At 49.0% G+C, this 20993-nt stretch overlaps 1 protein-coding gene across 1 annotated transcript in view; it reads right to left on the bottom strand.

The window, feature by feature from the left end:
• Positions 1–5870: 5870 nt before the first annotated feature.
• SIK2 (salt inducible kinase 2) overlaps positions 5871–20993 on the bottom strand; it is a 67644-nt gene continuing 52521 nt past the window's right edge. Inside the window, exons 8-15 of the mRNA XM_060695028.2 lie at positions 17908–18060; positions 17008–17160; positions 15617–15845; positions 12933–13217; positions 11921–12084; positions 10664–10777; positions 10264–10355; positions 5871–9902 (exon numbers count right to left, since the gene is read on the bottom strand). Coding sequence (XP_060551011.2) covers positions 9329–9902; positions 10264–10355; positions 10664–10777; positions 11921–12084; positions 12933–13217; positions 15617–15845; positions 17008–17160; positions 17908–18060 — 1764 coding nt within the window. The 3' untranslated portion in view covers positions 5871–9328. The remainder of the gene's footprint in view (positions 9903–10263; positions 10356–10663; positions 10778–11920; positions 12085–12932; positions 13218–15616; positions 15846–17007; positions 17161–17907; positions 18061–20993) is intronic.

Raw genomic sequence — 20993 nt, 5'->3', positions numbered from 1 at the left:
CAAAAAGACCCCGAAGGGGGAAACTCTCTGCAGCAACACAAAACATTCATTGCACGTATCCAGCCCAGGGGCCGTAGTTTAAGGACCCCTGATTTAGTGCAATATAAAAAATGCAAATAATTTTTCTGGGGACCACCCAGATTTTCTCACGGACCACCAATGGTCCACGGTCTACCAGTTGGTGACCGCTGGCCTAGAAGACCTCCAAGGTTCCTTCCAACTCTGTTATTCTGAGGCTGAAAAACACGTGACTTCTCTCATCCTCCTGTAGACCACGAGTGAATTTGTGCAGAGCGTCATTTTCGTCCCTAGCCTCACCTCACATGCATTTCCTCCTCACGCACCAACGTGGCATTCTTCTTCCCCGGCTTAAGAAAGTCTTCTCTAAGACCTCCGTAAACAAACCGCAAGATCTGGACTCCAGGGTTGGGTTCCAGCGGGCAGGACCGCCATCTAAACAAACTCAAAGCAAAGCAAAACAAAAAAATAAAGATTTAAGTGCTGTTAGAAATGCTAACAGCTTGTTCGGAACAGCAAATATTGATGGATTCATCTCCTGTTTTTTTCCCATGTTCTCAGCTTTGGAAGGCGGGTTTCTGGCAGAGGCGACCCGAAGTCCTATGTAAGGATGGACTGGAGAAAGTTTTGAGGATGGAGATGGAGTCGCTGAGGGCAGGGGTCTCCAATCTTGGCAACTTTAAGCCTGGAGGACTTCAACTCCCAGAATTCCCCAGCCAGCTGGTTCCCTTCCAAGCCCAATGGGAAAAAGTAGAGGAGGGGGACGAATGCATTTGGAGCTCCCTTGTCTGATTTCCAAAGGTCCTGCCACAGGATTCCCATGGGGGGGGAAAGGATCTGGTTTCCGTGGCTACTGCTAATGATGTCATTCTTGCTCGGCAGTCAGGACCCCTTCATGCTCCAGGTCAGCTGGGGGGTGGGTGGGGGGGGTTGCATGGGGTGGGCTGGAGGAAAGCAGTGGAAGCAGCAACCCCCCCCCCAGCCAGTCTGCTGAACTCTGCAGCTCATATCCTGCAAAGGGGGAGGGGAGGGCTTTGCAATCCGCGGTCCATTTTGCAGATGGGAGATGGAAGTTGCAAGAGACCATGGCTGTTCTGGGGGGTGCAAGGGGGTATTCCCATCCCCCCCCCAAAATCTCAGGCCTCAATTCTCAGCTTGGTTGCCCCAAAGGGAAAAGCACTTTTCAGCTCTGCAGCCAGAAAAAGAGGAGGCAAGGGGAGGCAATCTTTTCAAACAGTTAGCGGGGATTCATCCAGCAGGCATTGGGTGCAAATTCTGCCTTTGCTGTTAATTTATTTTAAAAATTTGATTTATATGCCGCCCTTCTCCGGAGACTCAGGGCAGCTTACAATGCGCTAAGCAATAGCCTTCATCCTTTTGTATATTTATACAAAGTCAGCTTATTGCCCCCACAAACTGGGTCCTCATTTAACCTACCTTAGAAAGGATGGAAGGCTGAGTCAACCTTGAGCCTTGGCGAGATTCGAACCTGCAGTAATTGCAGGCAGCTGGTCTTAATAACAGGGTGCTTTAGACCACTGTACTACCAAGGCTCAATGAGGCTGCGGATGGGTTGGGCTCTGCAGCTCGAGCAGGAGACTGGAGGCTGAGCTTGAACTCAGGAGCTCGGGACCCTCGGGGACCCCTTGCTCTGTGGGGATGGCATTGGAGCCCTGCCTTGGCATGCAGAGTGGCAGGCAGGGCGAGATTAATGAATAATTCACACCAATCCATTTGCGGCTGCCTTTCCTATGGAGAGTGGGGGGGGGGAAAGAGGATGGCATCCCCCACCCCCATTCCAGGTGATTATGGGCACGTACCCACAGTCTCCTTGGAGCCGTTGCCATGCCAACGCATCTGCTCGGCTGATTTGTCACTTGCGGAAAGTTTGACTTTGCAGCAGCCGCTGGAGGCTGTTTAAAAGGAGGGCACCCCCACCCGTGAGGAGGACCATTTGGTGCCCGCCGTTGGCAAAAGGGTATGGGCACATCAGCCAGCCCACCCTGGCCTAGCCTTACACACACAGAGAGAGGTTAAGGGAGTTTTCTTACAATGGGAACTTTTGGGTGCCCAAAAAGTGTGCCAACGAGAGACAACATCCAAACTCTTGGGACCCACCCAAACTCCCAGAATTTCACCATCTTTTGCCATCTGTGGCGCATCTGAGCTTTGCCAGCTGCCCATCCTGATGAAAGGATCTGTTTCAATACGGGGGGGGTCTTTTTAAAATACCCCCCCTCCCCCGGGATAAAGGATCAGAGGCTCCTTCTGAACCATTGGCCAGCTTGAGAAGGCAGAGGGGCAGCTGCATCCAGACAAAAGAGGAAGACCTCTGGCCAAATCCATGCGTTTTGCCAATTCACACGACCCTCCCCGGCTGGCCATAGCTTGCAGCTCAAGGGTGTCTTTCCTGCTCAGGGATTGTAATTCAGTTGTGTGCGTGTGTGCATTGCTTTGCCTATCGCACAAAGCCACAATCCAGAGGCTTCTCAAAATAGGTGAAGCCTATTATAGGCTTGGAGGAAGTCAGAGGCCATTCTTGGTATTTATTATTTTTCTTTTCTTTTTTTTTCTCTTTCTGCCCTTCTATTTCTATCTCTCTTTCCTCTTTCTCCTTTTTCCCCCCCCTTCTTATTTTATATGTTCGTTCTTACGGGCGGTGGGGTTTTTGTGTGTGTGTGTGTGTGTGTGCAAAATTTAATAAACTGGTTCAGAAGAGCAGGCAAAACTGGCACAGCCAGGCAGTGACTTCATGCAGTGTGAGAAGGCAGCCATTGGCTGTCGCTAAGCTTCCTTTCCACACTCGGCCTATTTCTACACTTGTGTGTGTGTGTCTGTGTGTGTCTAAGAAGCCACACTTGATTGCTGGCAACGACCTGAACAAGTTCCTGCATTTTTGGAAGTGTTTGACTTTGCTTTCAGAGAGAGAGAGAGAGAGAGAGGCAGACAAACAGCTGGCTCGGTGCCCTAAGGGAGGATTAAAACTCACAAGGTTTCTGCTTTCCAGCCTCGAGAGTTTCACCCCGGGTGTGCCAACTTTTAAAGACGGGGCTCAGCTCCCAGAATCCCCCGTTTTAAATAACCTCTTTTTCACAAAAGCCTGCGCAACCCACTGCTGTCCGTTTTTTTAAAAAAACGGGAGTAAAAATCCCACAGGTTTATTTGCAAAATGGCGCTATCGGTTGCTTTTCAACTTTGGGCAACTTTTAAGAGGGGTGGGACTTCAACTCCCAGAATTCCCCAACCATAGCTATGGCTGGGGAATTCTGGGAGCTGAAGTCCCACCCCTCTTAAAACTTCTTAAAACTTCAACTTCTTAAAAGCTGAAAAAGGCTGCTTTAACCACTCCATTCAACTGACTCTTTGGTCATTTATTCTATTTCATAATACAAAAGAGAGAGATGCTTTTTCCAACTGCAGTGAAATGCCACTCAATACAACTTAAAAACGCCTTTTCTGATGAATCAGCTCAACATCTTAACCTGCGGAATCAATTTGCCATCTCTGCAGGCTGAATTTCTACTCTCAAGGAAGAGAGCGAGAGAGAAAACGAAATACCCCAGCGTTATTTCCCATGGCACCGTCCAAAGCGACTTGTTTGCGTTCGGTATTACTCGTGCCGTACAATAATCCTTAGGGTAGAAATCAAACTTGACAAGGGATTAGGCTGCACAGGGAAGCACCCGTGTTTGGGCTGGAGGAAGGCTTCCACCTGCTTATTATAAATAGAATAGAATAGAATAACAGAGTTGGAAGGGACCTTTGGAGGTCTTCTAGTCCAACCCCCTGCCCAGGCAGGAAACCCTACACTTCAGACAAATGGTTATCCAACATCTTCTTAAAAAACTTCCAGTGTTGGAGCATCCACGACTTCTGCAGGCAAGTTGTTCCGCTTATTAATTGTTCTAACTGTCAGGAAATTTCTCCTTAGTTCTAAGTTGCTTCATTGGCAGCCTGTAGTATCAAAGGGGAAAAATGGTGGGAATTTTAAGGCTACCTGCATTTTTGGAGAAGATAGCTGAGGTCCATCCCCACGTTTGGTTTCTGATTTTAAAAAAATAGGTAAACGTAAAGGTTCCCCTCGCTTATCTGTTCCTGACTCTAGGGGGCGGTGCTCATCTCCGTTCCAAAGCCGAAGAGCCAGCGCTGTCCGAAGACGTCTCCGTGGTCATGTGGCCGGCATGACTCAACGCCAAAGGCGCACGGAATGCTGTTACCTTCCCACCAAAGGTGGTCCCTATTTTTCTACTTGCATTTTCTACGTGCTTTCGAACTGCTTTCGATTGGCAGAAGCTGGGACGAGTTACGGGAGCTCACCCCGTTACGCGGCATTAGGGATTCGAATCGCTGAACTGCCGACCTTTCGATCGACAAGTTCAGCGTCTTAGCTACTGAGCCACTGCGTCCTCTTTTTAAAAAAATAATGTATTGTTATTGCACAAGACATTTATAAGCGAAGGAGAATAGGACACGAGAAATCCTGCTGATGATGTTATGTAGTCTGGTAACGAAATGTCCAGAAACTAAATTGGAACAAGCTAGGGAGAGGAAATCCAAACTACCAAAATAATATATTATTCTCCAACTTTATGATTCCTTCCTATTCTGCATAGGTTGAACTGCACCAAAACTTGACGAACTAGAGCAGCCTCTCAGGACAGCAAACTCAGGAAGAACTTAAGAGGAAGAGGAGGACGGATTAGGTACACAGGTAGTCCTCGTTTAGTGACCACAATTGGAATGGGCAACTTGGACGCGCAACAAAGTGGTTGCTAAGGGAACCAGCGATGGTGCGGACGGTATTTCAGCTTTCCTGCAAAGATCGCAAATGGGCAGGCTGGTTGCAGAGCTATTTTTTTCTGTGAACAGTCGTTAAACAAGGACTAGGTGGATATTTAGCCTAGGGAAGAGGATATTGTGGGGAGGAACTGAAGGGTGGAAGACAGGTCAGATTGATTCAGAGCTGTTCCCCAAGACAGTCCAGGAATCCATTACAAAGGAAGTTGATTTTGGTTGGACGGTTGACTGGATGACTATTAGTCAGAGATACCAACCAAGGATTCCCGCGTTGTTAAGAATTACTTTCAACCCTTCCCTTTTTGAAAATCAATCTTCCCCCCCCCCAACATGACTGCACCCCCAATTCTGACCACGCCGAAAAGAAATCTTGAACGTTTGCACCTCTCTTGTGCCCTGGTGGCGCAGTGGTTAGAATGCAGTATTGCAGGCTGACTCTGCCCACCGCCAGCAGTTCGATCCTGACCGGCTCAAGGTTGACTTGGCCTTCCATCCTTCCAAGGTGGGTAAAATGAGGACCCAGATTGTTGGGGGAAAGAGGCTGACTCTGTAAACCGCTTAGAGAGGGCTGGAAAGCACCATGAAGCGGTATATAAATCTAAGTGCTATTGCTATCTTCCTTCTTTGTGGTTAGAATGCAGTATTGCAGGCTGCTAATTCTGCCCACCGCCAGCAGTTCGATCCTGACCGGCTCAAGGTTGACTTGGCCTTCCATCCTTCCAAGGTGGGTAAAATGAGGATCCAGATTGTTGGGGGCAAGAGGCCGACTCTGTAAACCACTTATAGAGGGTTGTAAAAGGACGGTGAAGCGGCATATAACTCTTAAGTGCTATTGCTTCCCAAGTCAGAATCTTAATCCACTGCAACGAAGGGCCTTCGGTACCTGGGATCAAGGTGGAAACCTGTTACTTCTGCTGCTGGACCTTTGATTTATAACTACGCCCACCTTTGTGAGCAGCTTCCTGAAGATCCGTAAGAGAGAGGCTGCCGATGCCCCAAAACAGGAGCTGATGTCACGGAGCTCACCAATTTTTTTTTTTAAAAAAACAAAACCGGAAGGTCCATGTTCTTTATTCTGCATTAATACATTGCAATTGCTTTGACAGAGTCCGGCATGTAAATACTACAGAGGGAGCCCCCCTCCCCAAAAAAAGAGGCGTTTGCAACCTTAAGTGCAGGTTTTCCCCAAGCGAAGGCTAAATCCTTTTTAACTCTTTTGTTTGCTTTTTTGTTTCCTTAAAAAATACATTAAAGAACGTACCACACACATATTGCACTTGTCTCCAGAGTAAAAGATTGTGGGGAAACCCCCCTACCCCCCCCCAAAAAAACCCCAACGTCTCACCAAAGTCACTTCAAAGGGACCTGCATTTTCAACGGATAAAGCTAGTTGTTTCCTAAAAAAAAAACAAAAAAACCGAACAGTAGCGTTCACGAAACCCCTCTGAAAGGACCTGCACAGTAAATTGGACGAAAAGCGGCTACACTTTGAACGAGCTGGAACATGGGAGGAAGAAGAGGTGGCGGTCCTGGGAGGCAGGGTGAGCCCGGCTGGGAAAACGCCCGTTCCCTGGATCGCCGATTTGTCGGAAAGACAGCAAAAAGGGTCCAGAAACACCAGAGACTGTTTAAAAGCAGAGGGAGAGATGGAGGGGATGTTTGAACTCGTTTTACATTCAGAGGCTCGGTCCCAACATGGGGGTGGGGGAGGAGAGGAGAAAAAGCAACCCCTCCCAACAAGAGAATGAGGCTGGGGGTCACTCAGGGGCCTCCCCCCCCAATCTGCACCAGATGGCCACAAGCTGGGCCCTTGGAAGCAAGAGTTGGGAGCCCCAGATCAGCTCGGTTGCCTAGCCTTCAGTAAACCTGGCGTCCCTTCCGAGCCCTCCTGGAATAGATCTCTAGCAAAGAGATACCTGCTCAGGGGTTTTGCTACCTGTGCAGTCTAGAGATGGGGAGGGGAAGAGGCGGGTTTGCACAAAATCAGCAGCCTTCTGCACCGGAGTTGCCCCCTGCCTGGGTAATCGGGATGCTACGAGAAAGTGTGTTAACGCTCCTTAGAACGGTGGCAACCGAGCTGCCGTGTCTGGCCTGGCAGGATTCTTGCTAGCTCAATCTGGTCTACTGTAAGGCTGGTGGTAAGGGGAGATCTTCCTCCAGGGTTCAAAGAGGGAAGGAAGGGCTGACCTGGGCTACATTCCCCCCCACCCCGCTCCACCTTGAGGTCCCCAAGATGGCCGATGGATTTCCTTAGGCTGGGGTGATCTCTTCCCGCTCATGAAAATTGAACAAGGGTTGACCCCATGGAAGGAGGCAGGTTTTCATGCCCCGTTGGGTGTGAAACGCCTGGGGGTGGGGGGAAAGCACCTTCCAAAGCCACCAGCCCAGCACCATGGGAACACGGATTCCTTCTCCCAGGGGTTGGAGCTGAGGAGGAAGGGAAGCGACATCGCCATTAAGATAGGCATTCCGCCCTTCCCGGGGATGGTCCCATTTCAAGCTGTTCCCGATGAGATCCGGTGGGCGTTATTTCACGGAACTGATTTTCTTTCTTGCGGATTTTGGAGAGCCACCGCAGGGCAGACTGGAGGGCATCGTTATCGGGGCAACCTGTTTCTCTTCCTTTCAAACTGGTCCAAACTTTTCAAAACAGAGCGGAAGAGATCTAGGCTATTTGGGGCTGAATGGCTTCTCCCCCAAATGTTTTATTGCAGTTGCCCTACAACTGGGTTTTTCAACCATGGCCGTTTAAAGACGGGGTGGACTTCAACTCCCAGAATTCCCCCTAACTTCCTGGTTAGGGTGAAGTTCTGGGAGTTGGAAGTCCACCCATCTTAAAACAGCCAAGATTTGAGAAACCCTGTCCTACGGCATCAAATGGGCCAGCAGATCGCCAGAATGGATCGCAGGAACGAAACCTTTGCTTTCTACCAGGTTAATTTTGCTGAGTGACCCTTTTTTGTTTGTGCTTAAAAAAATGGAGAGGTTGTGCTTCAATTTTTACCCAGTTTCAACAGAAGGCTTCCAACCCACCGGTCTGTCTCAAATGCTAAGCCTCCCCCACCCCACTCCTCTTGAAATAAATTCGTAGTATATTTGTGTCTTTCCTAGGGAGGCCGATGCTTTTACAGAGCAGACACCTGTTGAAGTGATGAACGAGTCAATGGTTACCGATCCTAAATATTGCTGTAATACTTCTTTTTTTTTTTCTTCCCCAAGGAAAATTAAAATCAGGTCTATAGATGAGTGAGTCAGAAAGAATTATTAGGGGGAAAAGAAACACGAAACCTGCATTCCACACGGTGGAACCCGGTCTCTGAAGGGACTTTGGTGTCAGCCTAGACAAGAGATGGGGGTGGTTTTTTAAAAACAAACAAACCAAAAACTTCAGAATTTTTTAAAAAAAGAGAAAGAAAGGGTCTTAGAAAGAACCGAAAAAAAGGCACGGCACTATCACTTCACATGGGTTTTCTGGTAAGCTTATTCTGCTTTGTCCTTAAAACACTACACCCCTAAATAGTTGCCCAAATATGCAAAGCCTAAGAACAACGCACACTCTTGAAGTCCAAGTAGATTTGCTTCCTCTAAAAAAAGAAGAAGAAAAAAAAAGAGCTACAAAGGGCAGCTTAGAACAATTTGTCCAGTGATCAAGCTCTTCCCAAGGTTGCTTTGATGCTGCTTTAGCTTCAGACTCTTGGATCTCCTTCCCTGCTGATCTCTGGAGGACCTCAACAATCCCTAGATGTTGACTCCCAAGCTGAATTTCAAGATGGACCGAGGGACGTTTTCGTCGATGATCCAGGGAGCTCTCGAGATGTGCAAAGGTTCGGAGTTCCCAGCAAGTCATCCGGCCGACAAAACAGAAGTCCAAAGAGTTCCTGCAAGTCCTCTGAAGAACATCTACACAGGAACGGGGAACTATGGCAATTTTTAGGACTTGTGGACTTCCAACTCCCAGAATTCTGGGAGTTGTGAAGTCCACAAGTCCAAAGAGGGCCACGGTTTCCCGCTTCTGATCTGCAGCCTAGTCTAGCTTAGCAGACCAATTCTCAAGCCCTGGGACATCCTACATTCCTGACTGGCTTCCGTGTCAACGACCTCTCGGCCAGATTCCAATGGAAAAAAAAAAAATAATGTATTGCTTTTATTGCCAAGTATGGTGTAGAGCAAATTCTTCACTCCTCTTCCTGAATTCTCCCAGGTTTCCTCTGACAAGAGGTTTGAGCGGTGAGTAGAACACCCAAAATTTCTGGAAGGACCTTCCTTCTCAGAAAGCGGGGTTTCCCCTTCCCTTCAGAGTCGTTCTTCGTTCTGTGTGAAGGTGCAGGGCCTGCCTTCAGCCCTTCTCCGCTAGTACCAGTTCAGAGAGTTTGGCTCTTCATCCGCGAAGCTCAAAGATTTGGAGAAGCAGCCGTGGAGGCGGGAGACAAGAGCCCAGATGGAAATCCGCAGCCACGGTGTGACTTGACTTCGACCCACCGTCTCCTTCTCCAAGGAAGCACCCCCAAAGCTGCTAGTTCACCAAGACGTAGCCTCCATGTTGGGGATCGACCGTCTCCATCATTTCACAATCCAAGAGCCCGGGCAACTGGGCAAGGTTTAAGGTGTCATAGCTGGATTGAGACCCTGGAGGTTCCGAGCCTCTCTGGACGTTGGTCATGGCTATGCCGCTCTGCTGAGTGGGCTCCAGAGGATACGGAGGCTGGCCGGCATAGTCTAAGTCGGGCGAGAGGCCGAGCGGCCCTTCGCAAGTCTGGTAGGGATACTGTTGCTGCTGGGGTGGAACTTGGGGGGAGCCGTGGAGGGCGGTGGGAGGTTGCTGGCCAAGCTGCAGCTTCTGATACTGGCTGAGGAAAGGGTCGTATTGCATGTCTTCGGCAGATGGCGGCTCCATGACGGGGCTCAAGGGCTGCACCAGGCTGAACTGGGAAGGAGGAGGAGGAGGAGGAGGAGGAAGAGAGGGCTCCTCGTGGCAAGGGAGGGGCAGCTGGCTGGATCGGGAGTAGGTGCCCTCGGCAATCTGCATCTGGTTGAAGTAGGTCTGCAGCTGGGATTGCTTCTGGAGGAAGAGGTGCTTCTGATACAACCTAAATCAAGAGGTGGAGAATGGCGAGTTAAGTCTGCTTTCCCATCAGCCAGGGATCTCCAACCTTGGCAACTTTTAAGACTCAACTCCCAGAATTCTCCAGCCCAGTTTGACAAGAGAATTCTGTTAACTTCATGATGTACTGAGTGGGAAGGGAAGATCTGGGCTAATTAGGTTGCGGCGACTTTTCTTCCAGCAACAAAGGGAGTCTTGGGTGTGTGTGTGTGTGTGAAAAGTCTATTTCCAGTGGAAGAACCCGCTGTTAAGGTGGGCCGTGCTCTCCTGAAGTTACGCTGTTTATTCAGTCTTTGCAAAACGGGGCTTGCTGGGATCCTGACCTTCCCCCGGAGCTTAGGGCTCACCTGTGCTCCTGCAGCTGCTGTTCCAGGCTCCGAGGTATCTCCTTGCAAAACATCTGGCACGCGTGCTGGGCTTTGGAAAGCAGGTTGGGCTTCTGGAAGGAGAAAAGGGAAGAGAGAGAGAGAGAGAGCTGGGCCTCGTCGCAATGCGCGGCATTTCAAGGCTGCCATCGGAAGTCTTGACAAGTCAGGTGGGAGGCCTGAATTCGTGGGCTGGGTCTATGACTCGCTCTCCCTCTTTCCCCCCTCCCGGGAAGGAGGCAACGGCTTTGCAGAGAAGACACAACCCCTCCCCTCCTGCCCCCCACCTTCCCACTCAGCGGATCTGAGAACGAAAGGCAGCCTCTTCCAATGAACAATTTATCTCCGTTGACTTTAAGGCTTCCCAAGGAAGGCGACGTACCTGAAGCCGGTGCTGCAGATACTGCGTTTCTAAGCTCTGACGCCTGGATAGCAACGGGGGATGGAGGCTGCTGGGGAAGGTGGAAGCTGCCTCCTGCGGCAAGGATGCTTCTTCCTTCAGAGAAAAAGAGGGGGGTGGGGGTGGGAGAGAAGAAGACCTTATCGGCCAAATGATCTCCTTTTGCGGTTTGGAGCCAAAGGTGGGCTCAGAAAGGTGCAGAAAAAGAAATGGCCACTGATCAGATTCTTGGAGAAGAGCCTCCAATTCAAAATAATTCTATCCTCCACCGCAGCTGTGAAATCCTACTGGTTCGCACCGGTTCAGACAAACCGGTAGGGATAAAAAAAAGTTACCGATTCATCCGAACCGGTATTTCCAACAATCAGCTGTGCTGCACGGTTTATATTCGCTAGAAAACAGGAAATCCTGCTTTCTAGTGAATTTAAATTGTGCAGCACAGTTGTTCCCCACTTGCTGTTCTACTTACCTTCCCAACCCTTCTTTTTCCGCGTGTGTTGGCGCATATTGTGCCTGCGCGCACGCATGCATTTTGTGCGCACTGGGCATGCGCGAGCAGCGAACCGGTAGCAAACCGGGGAAAATTTCACCACTGCTCCACCACCACCTCCAAGCCACCCTCAAACGTTCAGCCTGCATTTCTCTGGTACGGAGGAGGAGGTCTGAGCAGAGGTTTTGGCCACCAAGAAGATCTCCAGATCCTCAGATTCTCTAGAGTGGCAGGAATGGCACCAAGACAGTAGACAGGGCCACATTTCATGCCCAGATGAATCAAAAACCTGTTCCTGACATGCTGCAGCTTCTATCATCCCACATCGATCTAAGACCGTGATGGCGAACCTATGGCACGCATGCCACAGGTGGCACATGTAGCCATATCGGTGGGCATGCCAGCTCAGCTCCAGCGCTGCCCAGCTCATTTTCGGGCCTTCTGGGCCCACCGTACGTAGGGAAACAGGCTGTTTCCTGTCTCCTGAGGGCCTCGGGGGGTGGTGAGGAAGGCCCGTTTTTCGCCCTCCCCAGGCTCCAGAGACTTTCTAGGAGTCTGGGGAGGGCGAAAACGGCCTTCCCCACCCCCTTGGAGGCCGGAAACGGCCCGTTTGCCAACTTCCAGTCCCACCTAAGACCTCTGCACGCCTTCCAAGGTAGCTTCAGGAACAGGTTTGTTTATAATGTAGGAGCTCAGTGACTCCAGAGAGCCCCAACCCAGATGATAAAAATTCCTCTCCAAGGACGTACCTGCTGGGGACCACTCTCAAGGTCTTGTAAGTGAGGAGAAGCGGATTCCAGAGAAAGTTCGTCTTCGGACCTCATCTGGTCATACAACAACTGGACTTTGTTCAGCTCCAGGATGCCTTTGGTTCTGGCCAAGTTCTGAAGGTGTTGCCTGAACGCTACAATTCCTGTTGGAAGGTTAAAGAGCAGAGTGTGTCTAATGGAGACATCCATCCATTGGCCATCCATTTCACAGTTGTCCTAAAGGTACTTTTTTCAAGAGGCCACTGGACTTTCTGGTTTTTCTTTGAAGACATTTCACTTCTCATCCAAGGAGCTTCTTCAGCTTACTGAAGAAGCTTCTCGGATGAGCTGCAGAGCTGAAGCAGCTTTTCTTTGGAGAAGAAGTGAAACGTTCCTCAAAGAAAAACCAGAAAGTCCAGCTGCCTCTTGAAAAAAACACCTGTGCGTAAAGAGCAGAGCAATTCCAAGTATTTGTTTGTTTTATTGATTTGTCAAGCATAAATAAGATTACAGATAAAGGTATAAACATGATTATGAATACATGAAATATATATATGAATAAAAAGGGACGGAAGCACGCCTGTGCGCTTATGCACGCCCCTTACAGACCTCTTAGGAATGGGGTGAGGTCAACAGTAGACAGACTAAGGTTAAAGTTTTGGGGGTTTGGGGATGAAACCACAGAGTCAGGTAGTGCATTCCAGGCACTGACCACTCTGTAGCTGAAGTCCTATTTTCTGCAATCGAGTTTGGAGCGGTTTACCTTACGTTTGCATCTATTGTGTGCTCCTGTATTGTTGTGGTTGAAGAGATTTAAAGATTCTTTCACGTGCAGATTGTGGTGTCTGAATTCTCTTTGGGTTCCAGCTGCAAGTTTGCAAGAGGCAATCCCAAACCCGCCTTTGGCCAAGTCAACCCATTGCGGCCCCAACTCCTGCAGCCAATGGCAATGAGGCTTCGGCCATCAAAGACTGCCTGTCCCTCGGACGCCCCTCAATCCAGAGCAGTTTACCTTGTGTCAGGGAGGTGTCCGATGCCCTGCGCCCCTCTCGAAAGCTGACTGGGGAACGGTTGTGGGCTTCCCGCTTGTGGGCCGCCAACGCCTGCATGGCTGGATTAGGCGGTCTCAGGCCAATGAAAGGGGGGGTCAGCCTCGGAGCTGGCGGGTTGGCCAGAACCATTTCCTTCAAGGAGGAGGTGTCTTCCAGGAAGTTTAAATCCCTCTGGATAGACCCCATGTCGTATTCCGAGTCAACGCTGCTCAAGGATTGGTTCTCCTCCATGGAGAAGACTTTTCCTTCAGGACCCAAGAGGAAACACAAGAAACAGAATTAGCCAGGATCCGCCAGGATCGTTGTGTCTAAAGTCCTAGAAAGGCAAACAGATCCACTTCGGGGGACCTACAAGAAGGTTTTTTTTTCTCAGGAGTGTTTTCACTTATCCTGGCCCACAATAGGCTACTTTTGACTTTACAGAACGCGGCCAACATTTCTCCTCTGTGGCTTCCTCTAACGCAAGGCTCTCTTCTTGTCTTGGCAACTTTTAAGACTTGTGGGCTTCAACTTCCAGAATTCCCCAGCCAGCCAGTTCTGCTTCCAACTGAACAGAGCAGAGAGCCCCATGCTTCTACCCCGCTGAAGGCAGGCAGGAGAGGGATGTCTCCTCCTGCGTCCTTTGGAGCGCTCCACCGGGCCTTTGAAATCTTGCTTTAGTTTCGACACTCTATGACCTGACCTCCCGTTCAAGCCAGTTATCTCTCCCTCTCTCTCTCTCTCTCTCTCTCTGTCGGGCCCTGGAAAATCCAGAGTCTACAGGAAATGCAAAGGCATGCATGAATTGCTTTAGAGGAAGGACCCTCCTAAAAGGAGCCGTTTGATCAACTGTGATTTTGGTAATCCTACTTCTTCCTTCCTTTCTCTTTCTTTTCTTTTCTTTCTTTCTCTCTCTCCTTCCTTCTTTCTCTCTCTCTTTTCTTTCTCTCTCTCTCCTTCCTTCTTTCTCTTTTTCTTTCTATCCTTCTTTCTCTTTCTTTTCCTTCTTTCTCTTATCTTTCTTTCTCCTTCCTTCTTTTTCTTTTCTTTCTCTTCTTCCTTCTTTCTATTTTTCTTTCTTTCTCCTTCTTTCCTTAACTCTTTTCTTTCTCTTTCCTTCCTTCCTTCTTTCTCTCCTTCCTCCCTTCTTTTTTTCTTTCTTTCCCTTCTCTCTCCTTCCTTCCTTCTTTCTCTCTCCTTCCTTCTTTCTCTCCTCCCTTTCCTTCCCTCTCTTTCTTTCTCAAAGCGTCCTTTCGAGGGTGGGCAGGCCTTCCCTCTTGCAGACAACTAACATATGCCACGCAAACGGAAACACGTGAACTGAGAGAAAAGTTGTTCTCCTGGAGGGCTTGTCCTGCTTGCCACCAGCCCAACAAAGCCCTTGCCAGCTGGTGGCTTCTGAGCTGACACTGTTTGCTCTCCCCAATCTTTGCACCCTGTCATGAGATGCCTTGGCACAGCAAGCAGCCACCATCTGTACGCTTCTTCTACTCCTCGGGTCTTCCCTACCAAGCAAATTCACGGCTGGTTCCCAAGGCGGGCAGAAGACTCACAGGCCCTCCTTTCTTGATGGTTGAATGCAGTGGGAGGACCTTCTACTGCACCCCTTGGGTGGTCTGTAGGGTTAGACCTCCTACCGCTCTTCAGCTTGTGACATGAAGTCCATGAATTGGGTAGTTTTATTTTAATTAGATATGGGCCAAACTATTTAATATTTTTTAAACTGTTTTTAAATTTTATATTTGTGTGTTTTATGCTGGCTGTACACCGCCCTGAGTCCCTTTGGGAGAAGGGCGGTATATAAATTAAATAAATAAATAAATAAATGAAATTACGCAGAGTGAGGACTGCTCTTCGGCCTTTAAGTGGAGTTCTCAGTCATCGAGGTCATGGTTGAAAAGACAACTTTGGGATGTCCTTCCTTCCTTCCTTCCTTCCTTCCTTCCTTCCTTCCTTCCTTCCTTCCTTCCTTCCTTCCTCCCACTTTTCCTTCTCCCTCCCTCTTGTCCTTCCTTCCTTCCTCCCTCCCTCTTATCTTTCCTTCTCCCTCCCTCTTGTCCTTCCTTCCTTCCTTTCTCTTATCTTTCCTTCCTTCCTTCCTCTCTTTCTTTCCTTCCTTCCTTCTTCCCTCCCTCCCTCTCACTTTTCCTTCTCCCTCCCTCTTGTCCTTCCTTCCTTTCTCTTATCTTTCCTTCCTTCCTTCCTTCCTCCCTCCCTCCCTCTTATCTTTCTTTCCTTCCTTCCTTCTTCCCTCCCTCCCTCTTTTCCTTCTCCCTCCCTCTTGTCCTTCCTTCCTTCCTTCCTTCCTTCCTTCCTTCCTTCCTTCCTTCCTTCCTTCCTTCCTGTTATCTTTCCTTCCTTCCTTCCTTCTTCCCTCCATCTCACTTTTCCTTCTCCCTCCCTCTTGTCCTTCCTTCCTTCCTTCCTATTTGTCTGGAATGGTCTAGGCCAGGGTCTCCTGCTTGAGCAGCGGGTTGGACTAGAAGACCTCCAAGGCCCCTTTCAACTCTCTGATTCTGTGATCAACCTTCTTCAACCTGGTGTGGTGGGATCATCCTTCCAGAATTTCCCAGGCAGCATAAGACGGGGGAAGGTTGGATCAGAAATGACCCCTTAGTCTGAAGCTCTGATCCCCAGCCTGGACCCTCGGACCCCCGTTTCGTACCTGGGCCTGGCATGGCCAAGAGGGGATTGGTCACTTCTGCCAGGGTATGTCGCCTCTTCCCACCGCGAGATCCTTGCAACGCCGCAAAGGCCTGGGCAGGATCCGTTTCAGATTCCCCTTCGGCTTCGATCCCTTCATCGATGGACGTTTCCATCATGCTGGTCGGGAGGGACTGGCACCCCTTCCTTACCATCATTGGGGGGACAGGATCTAGCAGGCAGCCGTTCACCTAATCAGGAGGAGAAAAGAAACCGGGGGGCGTTGAAGAGAGGAACCTGCACGGAAGCCATTCGTTTAGTGACGAGATGATCACCGATAGTCATTCATTTAGTGACCAAACTTAAAACGGCACTGAAAAAAGTAACGAATGAGCAATCGTTCGCACTTGTGACAATCAAAGCACCTCCCATGGTCATGTGATCAAAAATAGGGATAAGAGTTGATTTAAAAGAGCTGGAGTCGCACTGTGCCGAGAATGCAGTATTGCAGGCTGATAATTCTGCCCGTTGCCAGCAGTTCGATCCTGACCGGCTCAAGGTTGACTCAGCCTTCCATTCTTCCGAGGTCAGTAAAATGAGGACCCAGATTGTTGGGGGCAAGAGGCTGACTCTGTAAACCACTTAGGTAAAGGTTCCCCTCGCACATATGTGCTAGTCGTTCCCGACTCTAGGGGGCGGTGCTCATCTCCCTTTCAAAGCCGAAGAGCCAGCGCTGTCCGAAGAAGAAGTCTCCGTGGTCATGTGGCCGGCATGACTCAATGCCAAAGGCGCACGGAACGCTGTTCCCTTTCCACCAAAGGTGGTCCCTATTTTTCTACTTGCATTTTTTACGTGCTTTCAAACTGCTAGGTTGGCAGAAGCTGGGACAAGTCACGGGAGCTCACCCCATTACGCGGCACTAGGGATTCGAACTGCTGACCTTTCGATCGACAAGCTCAGCGTCTTAGCCACTGAGCCACATGTCCGTTGTTAAACCGCTTAGATTATGAAGGGGTTTGTAAGTCCAATTGCTAGACGAGTGCTTCTTGACCTTAGCCAGTTTAAGATGGATGGACTTCAACTCCCAGAATTCCCTAGCCAGCAAGGATCACCATGAAAGGGGTTTTCTCATACCCTCCACGCTCTTTTCACAACAGAGCCTGCCCCTCTCTCCAGCTTGCCGTGGGTCTCTTCAGCCCCCATCTCTGCTGAAGTCTTAAACCCAAGCTCACCGGAGGAGCTGGGCTTTTGTATAACCATGGTGACAGTGTCGCTCCTCATTAATCAAGCTTAGAGCCAGCCCCTTTTACTGGGGGGGGGAGGGGGAGGAAGTGTGCAGGGAGGGGCTGGAATGCAACCACAAGAAGCAACCACAAGCATCACGCCACGCAATCCCCCTGCAGACGCCCTTACTTTGGGGGTGTCGATTCTCTCTTCCTCCATGAAAGCCGTTTCCGCCTGGCAGACGGATCTGGAGAAGGAGAAGGCCTCGGCTGTCGGAGGGAGGCCAGGAGACCTTCGGAGCCGTAGGTTTTGAGAGTGCAAGTTTACAGGTGCAACAGAAGCCTGCAAAGGGCAAGAGAAAAGGACGGTCAAAAGAGGATTCAAGCAGAAGCCCAAAGGAAATGGGGAAGTTCAAAGAATAGAATAGAATAGAATAGAATAGAATAGAATAGAATAGAAGAGAAGAGAAGAGAAGAGAAGAGAAGAGAAGAGAAGAGAAGAGAAGAGAAGAGAAGAGAAGAGAAGAGAAGAGAAGAAGAATGGAATGGGAAGGGAAGGGAAGGGAAGAGAAGAGAAGCAGAATAGAGGATGGGATGGGATGGAATAGAATAACACAGTTGGAAGGGACCTTGTAGGTCATCTAGTCCAACCTCTTTCCCAAGCAGGAAACCCTACACCATTTCTGACTGATGGCAGTCCAGTCTCTTCTTGAAAGCCTCCAGTGAAGAAGCTCCCACAACTTCTGAAGGCAACTTCTGTTCCATCGGTTGATTGTTCTCACTGTCAGGAAATTTCTCCTTATTTCCAGGTTGAATCTCTCCTTGATCAGTTTCCATCCATTATTCCTTGTCTGGCCTTCAGGTGCTTTGGAAAATAGCTTGACCCCCTCCTCTCTGGGGCAGCCCCTCAAATATTGGAACTCTTATTTAAAAGGGGGCTACCAGGAGCTTGGAATAACTGGTGGTGGCACGGTGTACGGACTGGACTTTACTCGAGAGAGCTTTCTGGGCAGAAAATTCCTCGCTCTTCCACGTTCTAGATTGTCCAACGGCTCTAGAACAGAGCCCGGGGGTGAGGGGTGGGGTTTACCTTGGCGACGGTTTGCTCGGCGATGGTGCTGGGTCGCCGCTGGCGAGAGTCTAACCGCTGATCGATGGGGAAGCTGCTGCGGTGGGACTTCAGCCTCTCTACCAGCAGGTAGTAGATAGCAGCAAAGTGGTTGTAGCTCTTATCCTGCAGGGACTGAGAAGGAAACAAGCAGCTGAGCGTTACATCAGAGCATCGGTTCTTCCCCAAGATTTCCAGAGGGGGAAAACAAAATTGCACACAGTTTTTGCCCTCCCCCGGCTCCGGAGGCTTTTCTCGAGCCTCCGGCAGGGCAAAAATGGCCTCCCCAGGCTCCAGAGGGCCTCTGGAGGCCGGAAACGGGCCTGTTTTCGGCCTTTCCGAACTTCTGGTAGGCCCGTTTTTCACCCTCCCCGAAGGCTTTGTGTGCGCCCTGCACTTATCTGCATCCAAAATGGGCCATGTGGGGACTCCTGGGAGGGGCGGGGCAGGGTGGGCGGGGCCAGCCAGGAGTGGGGTTTGGGAGTTCTCCGAACTGCACAGAATCTTAGCTAGAGGTTCTCCCGAACCCCTATAAACCCCCAGCAGCCTACCCGAGTGTACCCCAATCATTTCAGCCTAATGGGGGACAATGGACTCTTACACCCGGTGGCCGTTGGAGGTTCCCCCCCAAAAAAAACCCTTTTGCAGAGGGGAGCTCAAATGGGGAGCCCCTGCCCTTTGGAATGAACTCCCCCCAGAAATTCGTAAAATCTACGATCTCCGTGTATTTCACGGTGCCCTCAAAACCATGTTGTTCCGCCAGGCTGGGCTATCAATATAAAGATTTTAATTGGTTTTAAATGGGATTTTAAATTCGGGGTTTTATAAATTGGGCCTATTATTTAATAATTTTAATTATTTTTAAATATTGTCTGTCTTTGTGTTTTTAATAAAATAAAATAAAATAAAATAAAATAAAATAAAATAAAATAAAATAAAATAAAATAAAATAAAATAAAATAAAATAAAATAATAAAATAAAATAAAATAAAATAAAATAATAAATAAACGAGGACCTGGATTGTGGGGGCAATAAGCTGACTTTGTATAAAATAGAACACCGCTTAGGGGGTGGACCGAAAGCCCTACTAAGCAGGTATATACAAAAGTATGAAGGCTATTGCTTAACGCACTGTAAGCCGCCCTGAGTCTCCGGAGAAGGGCGGCATATAAATCGAACCAATCAATCAATCAATCAAGGGAGCCTGGATAGCTCAACAGACAGAGCTCTGTAATTTAACACCAGCTCTTAAAGTAAGATCGAATCTCTCCAAGGCTCAAGGTCGACTCAGCCTTCCATCCTTTCTAAGGTAGGTAAATTGAGGACCCAGTTTGTGGGGGCAATAAGATGACTTTGTATAAAATATACAAAAGTACGAAGGCTATTGCTTAACGCATTGTAAGCCTCCCTGAGTCTCCGGAGAAGGGCAGCATATCAATCGAACCAATAATAATAATAACCTCCCCACCAACTCAGGTTTTCTGATCCCTGCAAAAACAAAACCCAACTCCGGCTGGGTCTTTCCCAATTCCGAGGCCCCCGGAGAGAAGCGAAGCTCAAAGTTTCATTGACGTACATCCTCCAACCCCCACCCACCCTTCCTAACCTCTCCCCCCCAAATTCCCCACCCCCTGCTGGTGTTGCTGGCAGGGAGCATTAATATTGCAGGCTCCACACCAGCTAAAAATATCGACCGCTCTTAGGAAGTGATCGCACGGGAACACTTGAGCATTTATTTCTGGAAAGAAGCAACTCGGGTTGGAATCCTAGCCGAGAGACCGAAAATATAAAAGGCAGCTCTGCACGTTTCTTAAGGAGGGGGGGTCCGTTCTCGGGCCCGGCAGAAGCTTCGATGCGAAAAAGAGGGTTTTGATTTCCTGTTTTTCTTCCGGCTCGTAATTTCCCAAAACTTCCTCAAATTTCCTGGACAAACAACAGCATCCTTTGGATGCTAAACCTCGAACGTGAAACTTTTAAGGAGCGTTCCTGCGTTTTATAAACCCAAGGGATAAACATTCCTGTGATCATGAGAACCGGCTCCTTTTTTAAAGGAAGAAAAGAGTGATTTGGATTGCCTGGAGGGAATTTCCAAAAGTTGTGGTTAGAAAAAAAACAAATCAAAACATGAAAGGAAAACTACCTATTTTTTTCCCCCCAGTTCTGATATATATTCTCCCACCCCCCAGAATTGCACAATAAATTAGGAGCAACAATGGGAATAAAACATGCTAATAAAACAGCCCCCTTCCCAACAATTTTGGAGACCTAAGGTATAGATACTCCTTGAGTTACAACAACAATGGGGATTGGAATTTCCACTGCTAAGGAAGGTGAGTTCTTAAGTGGCTCGCGCCTGATTCGACTAACGTTTTTGGCCACCTTCGTTACATGAATCCCTGCGGTTGTTAAGTGGACATGAGGTCATTAAGCGGATCCAGCTTCCCCCACGGACTCTGCTCGTTGGAAGACTTGGCTTGTGATCTGGGAAGGATCCCAAAGGACATCGCAAGTATGGTAATATCTGCCTGTTGCCCCAAACACCCAAATTTTGATCATGCTGTGACCGAAAGTTGTGTCGGTCATAAGTGCAAGGACCATGAAAGTCAAATGGTCACTAAACAAAGGGTTGCAAATTACAGGACTACCCTGTAAACGGGATTACTTTTATTCCGCAATTATTTTACTAAAGCAATGCAAATATTGTAGAGGCAGATATTTCTCTCTCTGGGCACAATGAGAATATATCTGCTGAACAAAACTCCGCATTGGCGAGAGGAAGGGCATCCGGCCATTAAAACACTCAGCTCCATTTTGTTGCCTAGACTCCACCCTGGCAAGAGATTATGGGGTCGTTAAAGGGAGATGATGAATGCAAGTATTTAGGCCCCTCTGCTGGAAGTATCTCCCCCAAAGTCCTGAGAATGAAATAAAAATCAGGTCTTGCGCTTGCAGAGCAATAATCCAAGAGATTAAACCAGAAATCTCCAAACTTGGCAGCTTTAAGTCTTGTGGACTTCAACTCCCAGAATTCCCTGGCCAGACGTGAAATCCAGTTATTTTTAAAGCA

Source organism: Pantherophis guttatus, chromosome 9, assembly GCF_059756535.1.
Source record: "Pantherophis guttatus breed Tessera chromosome 9, ASM5975653v1, whole genome shotgun sequence".
Taxonomy (NCBI): domain Eukaryota; kingdom Metazoa; phylum Chordata; class Lepidosauria; order Squamata; family Colubridae; genus Pantherophis; species Pantherophis guttatus.
This window is presented reverse-complemented; position numbering and strand designations above follow the sequence as displayed.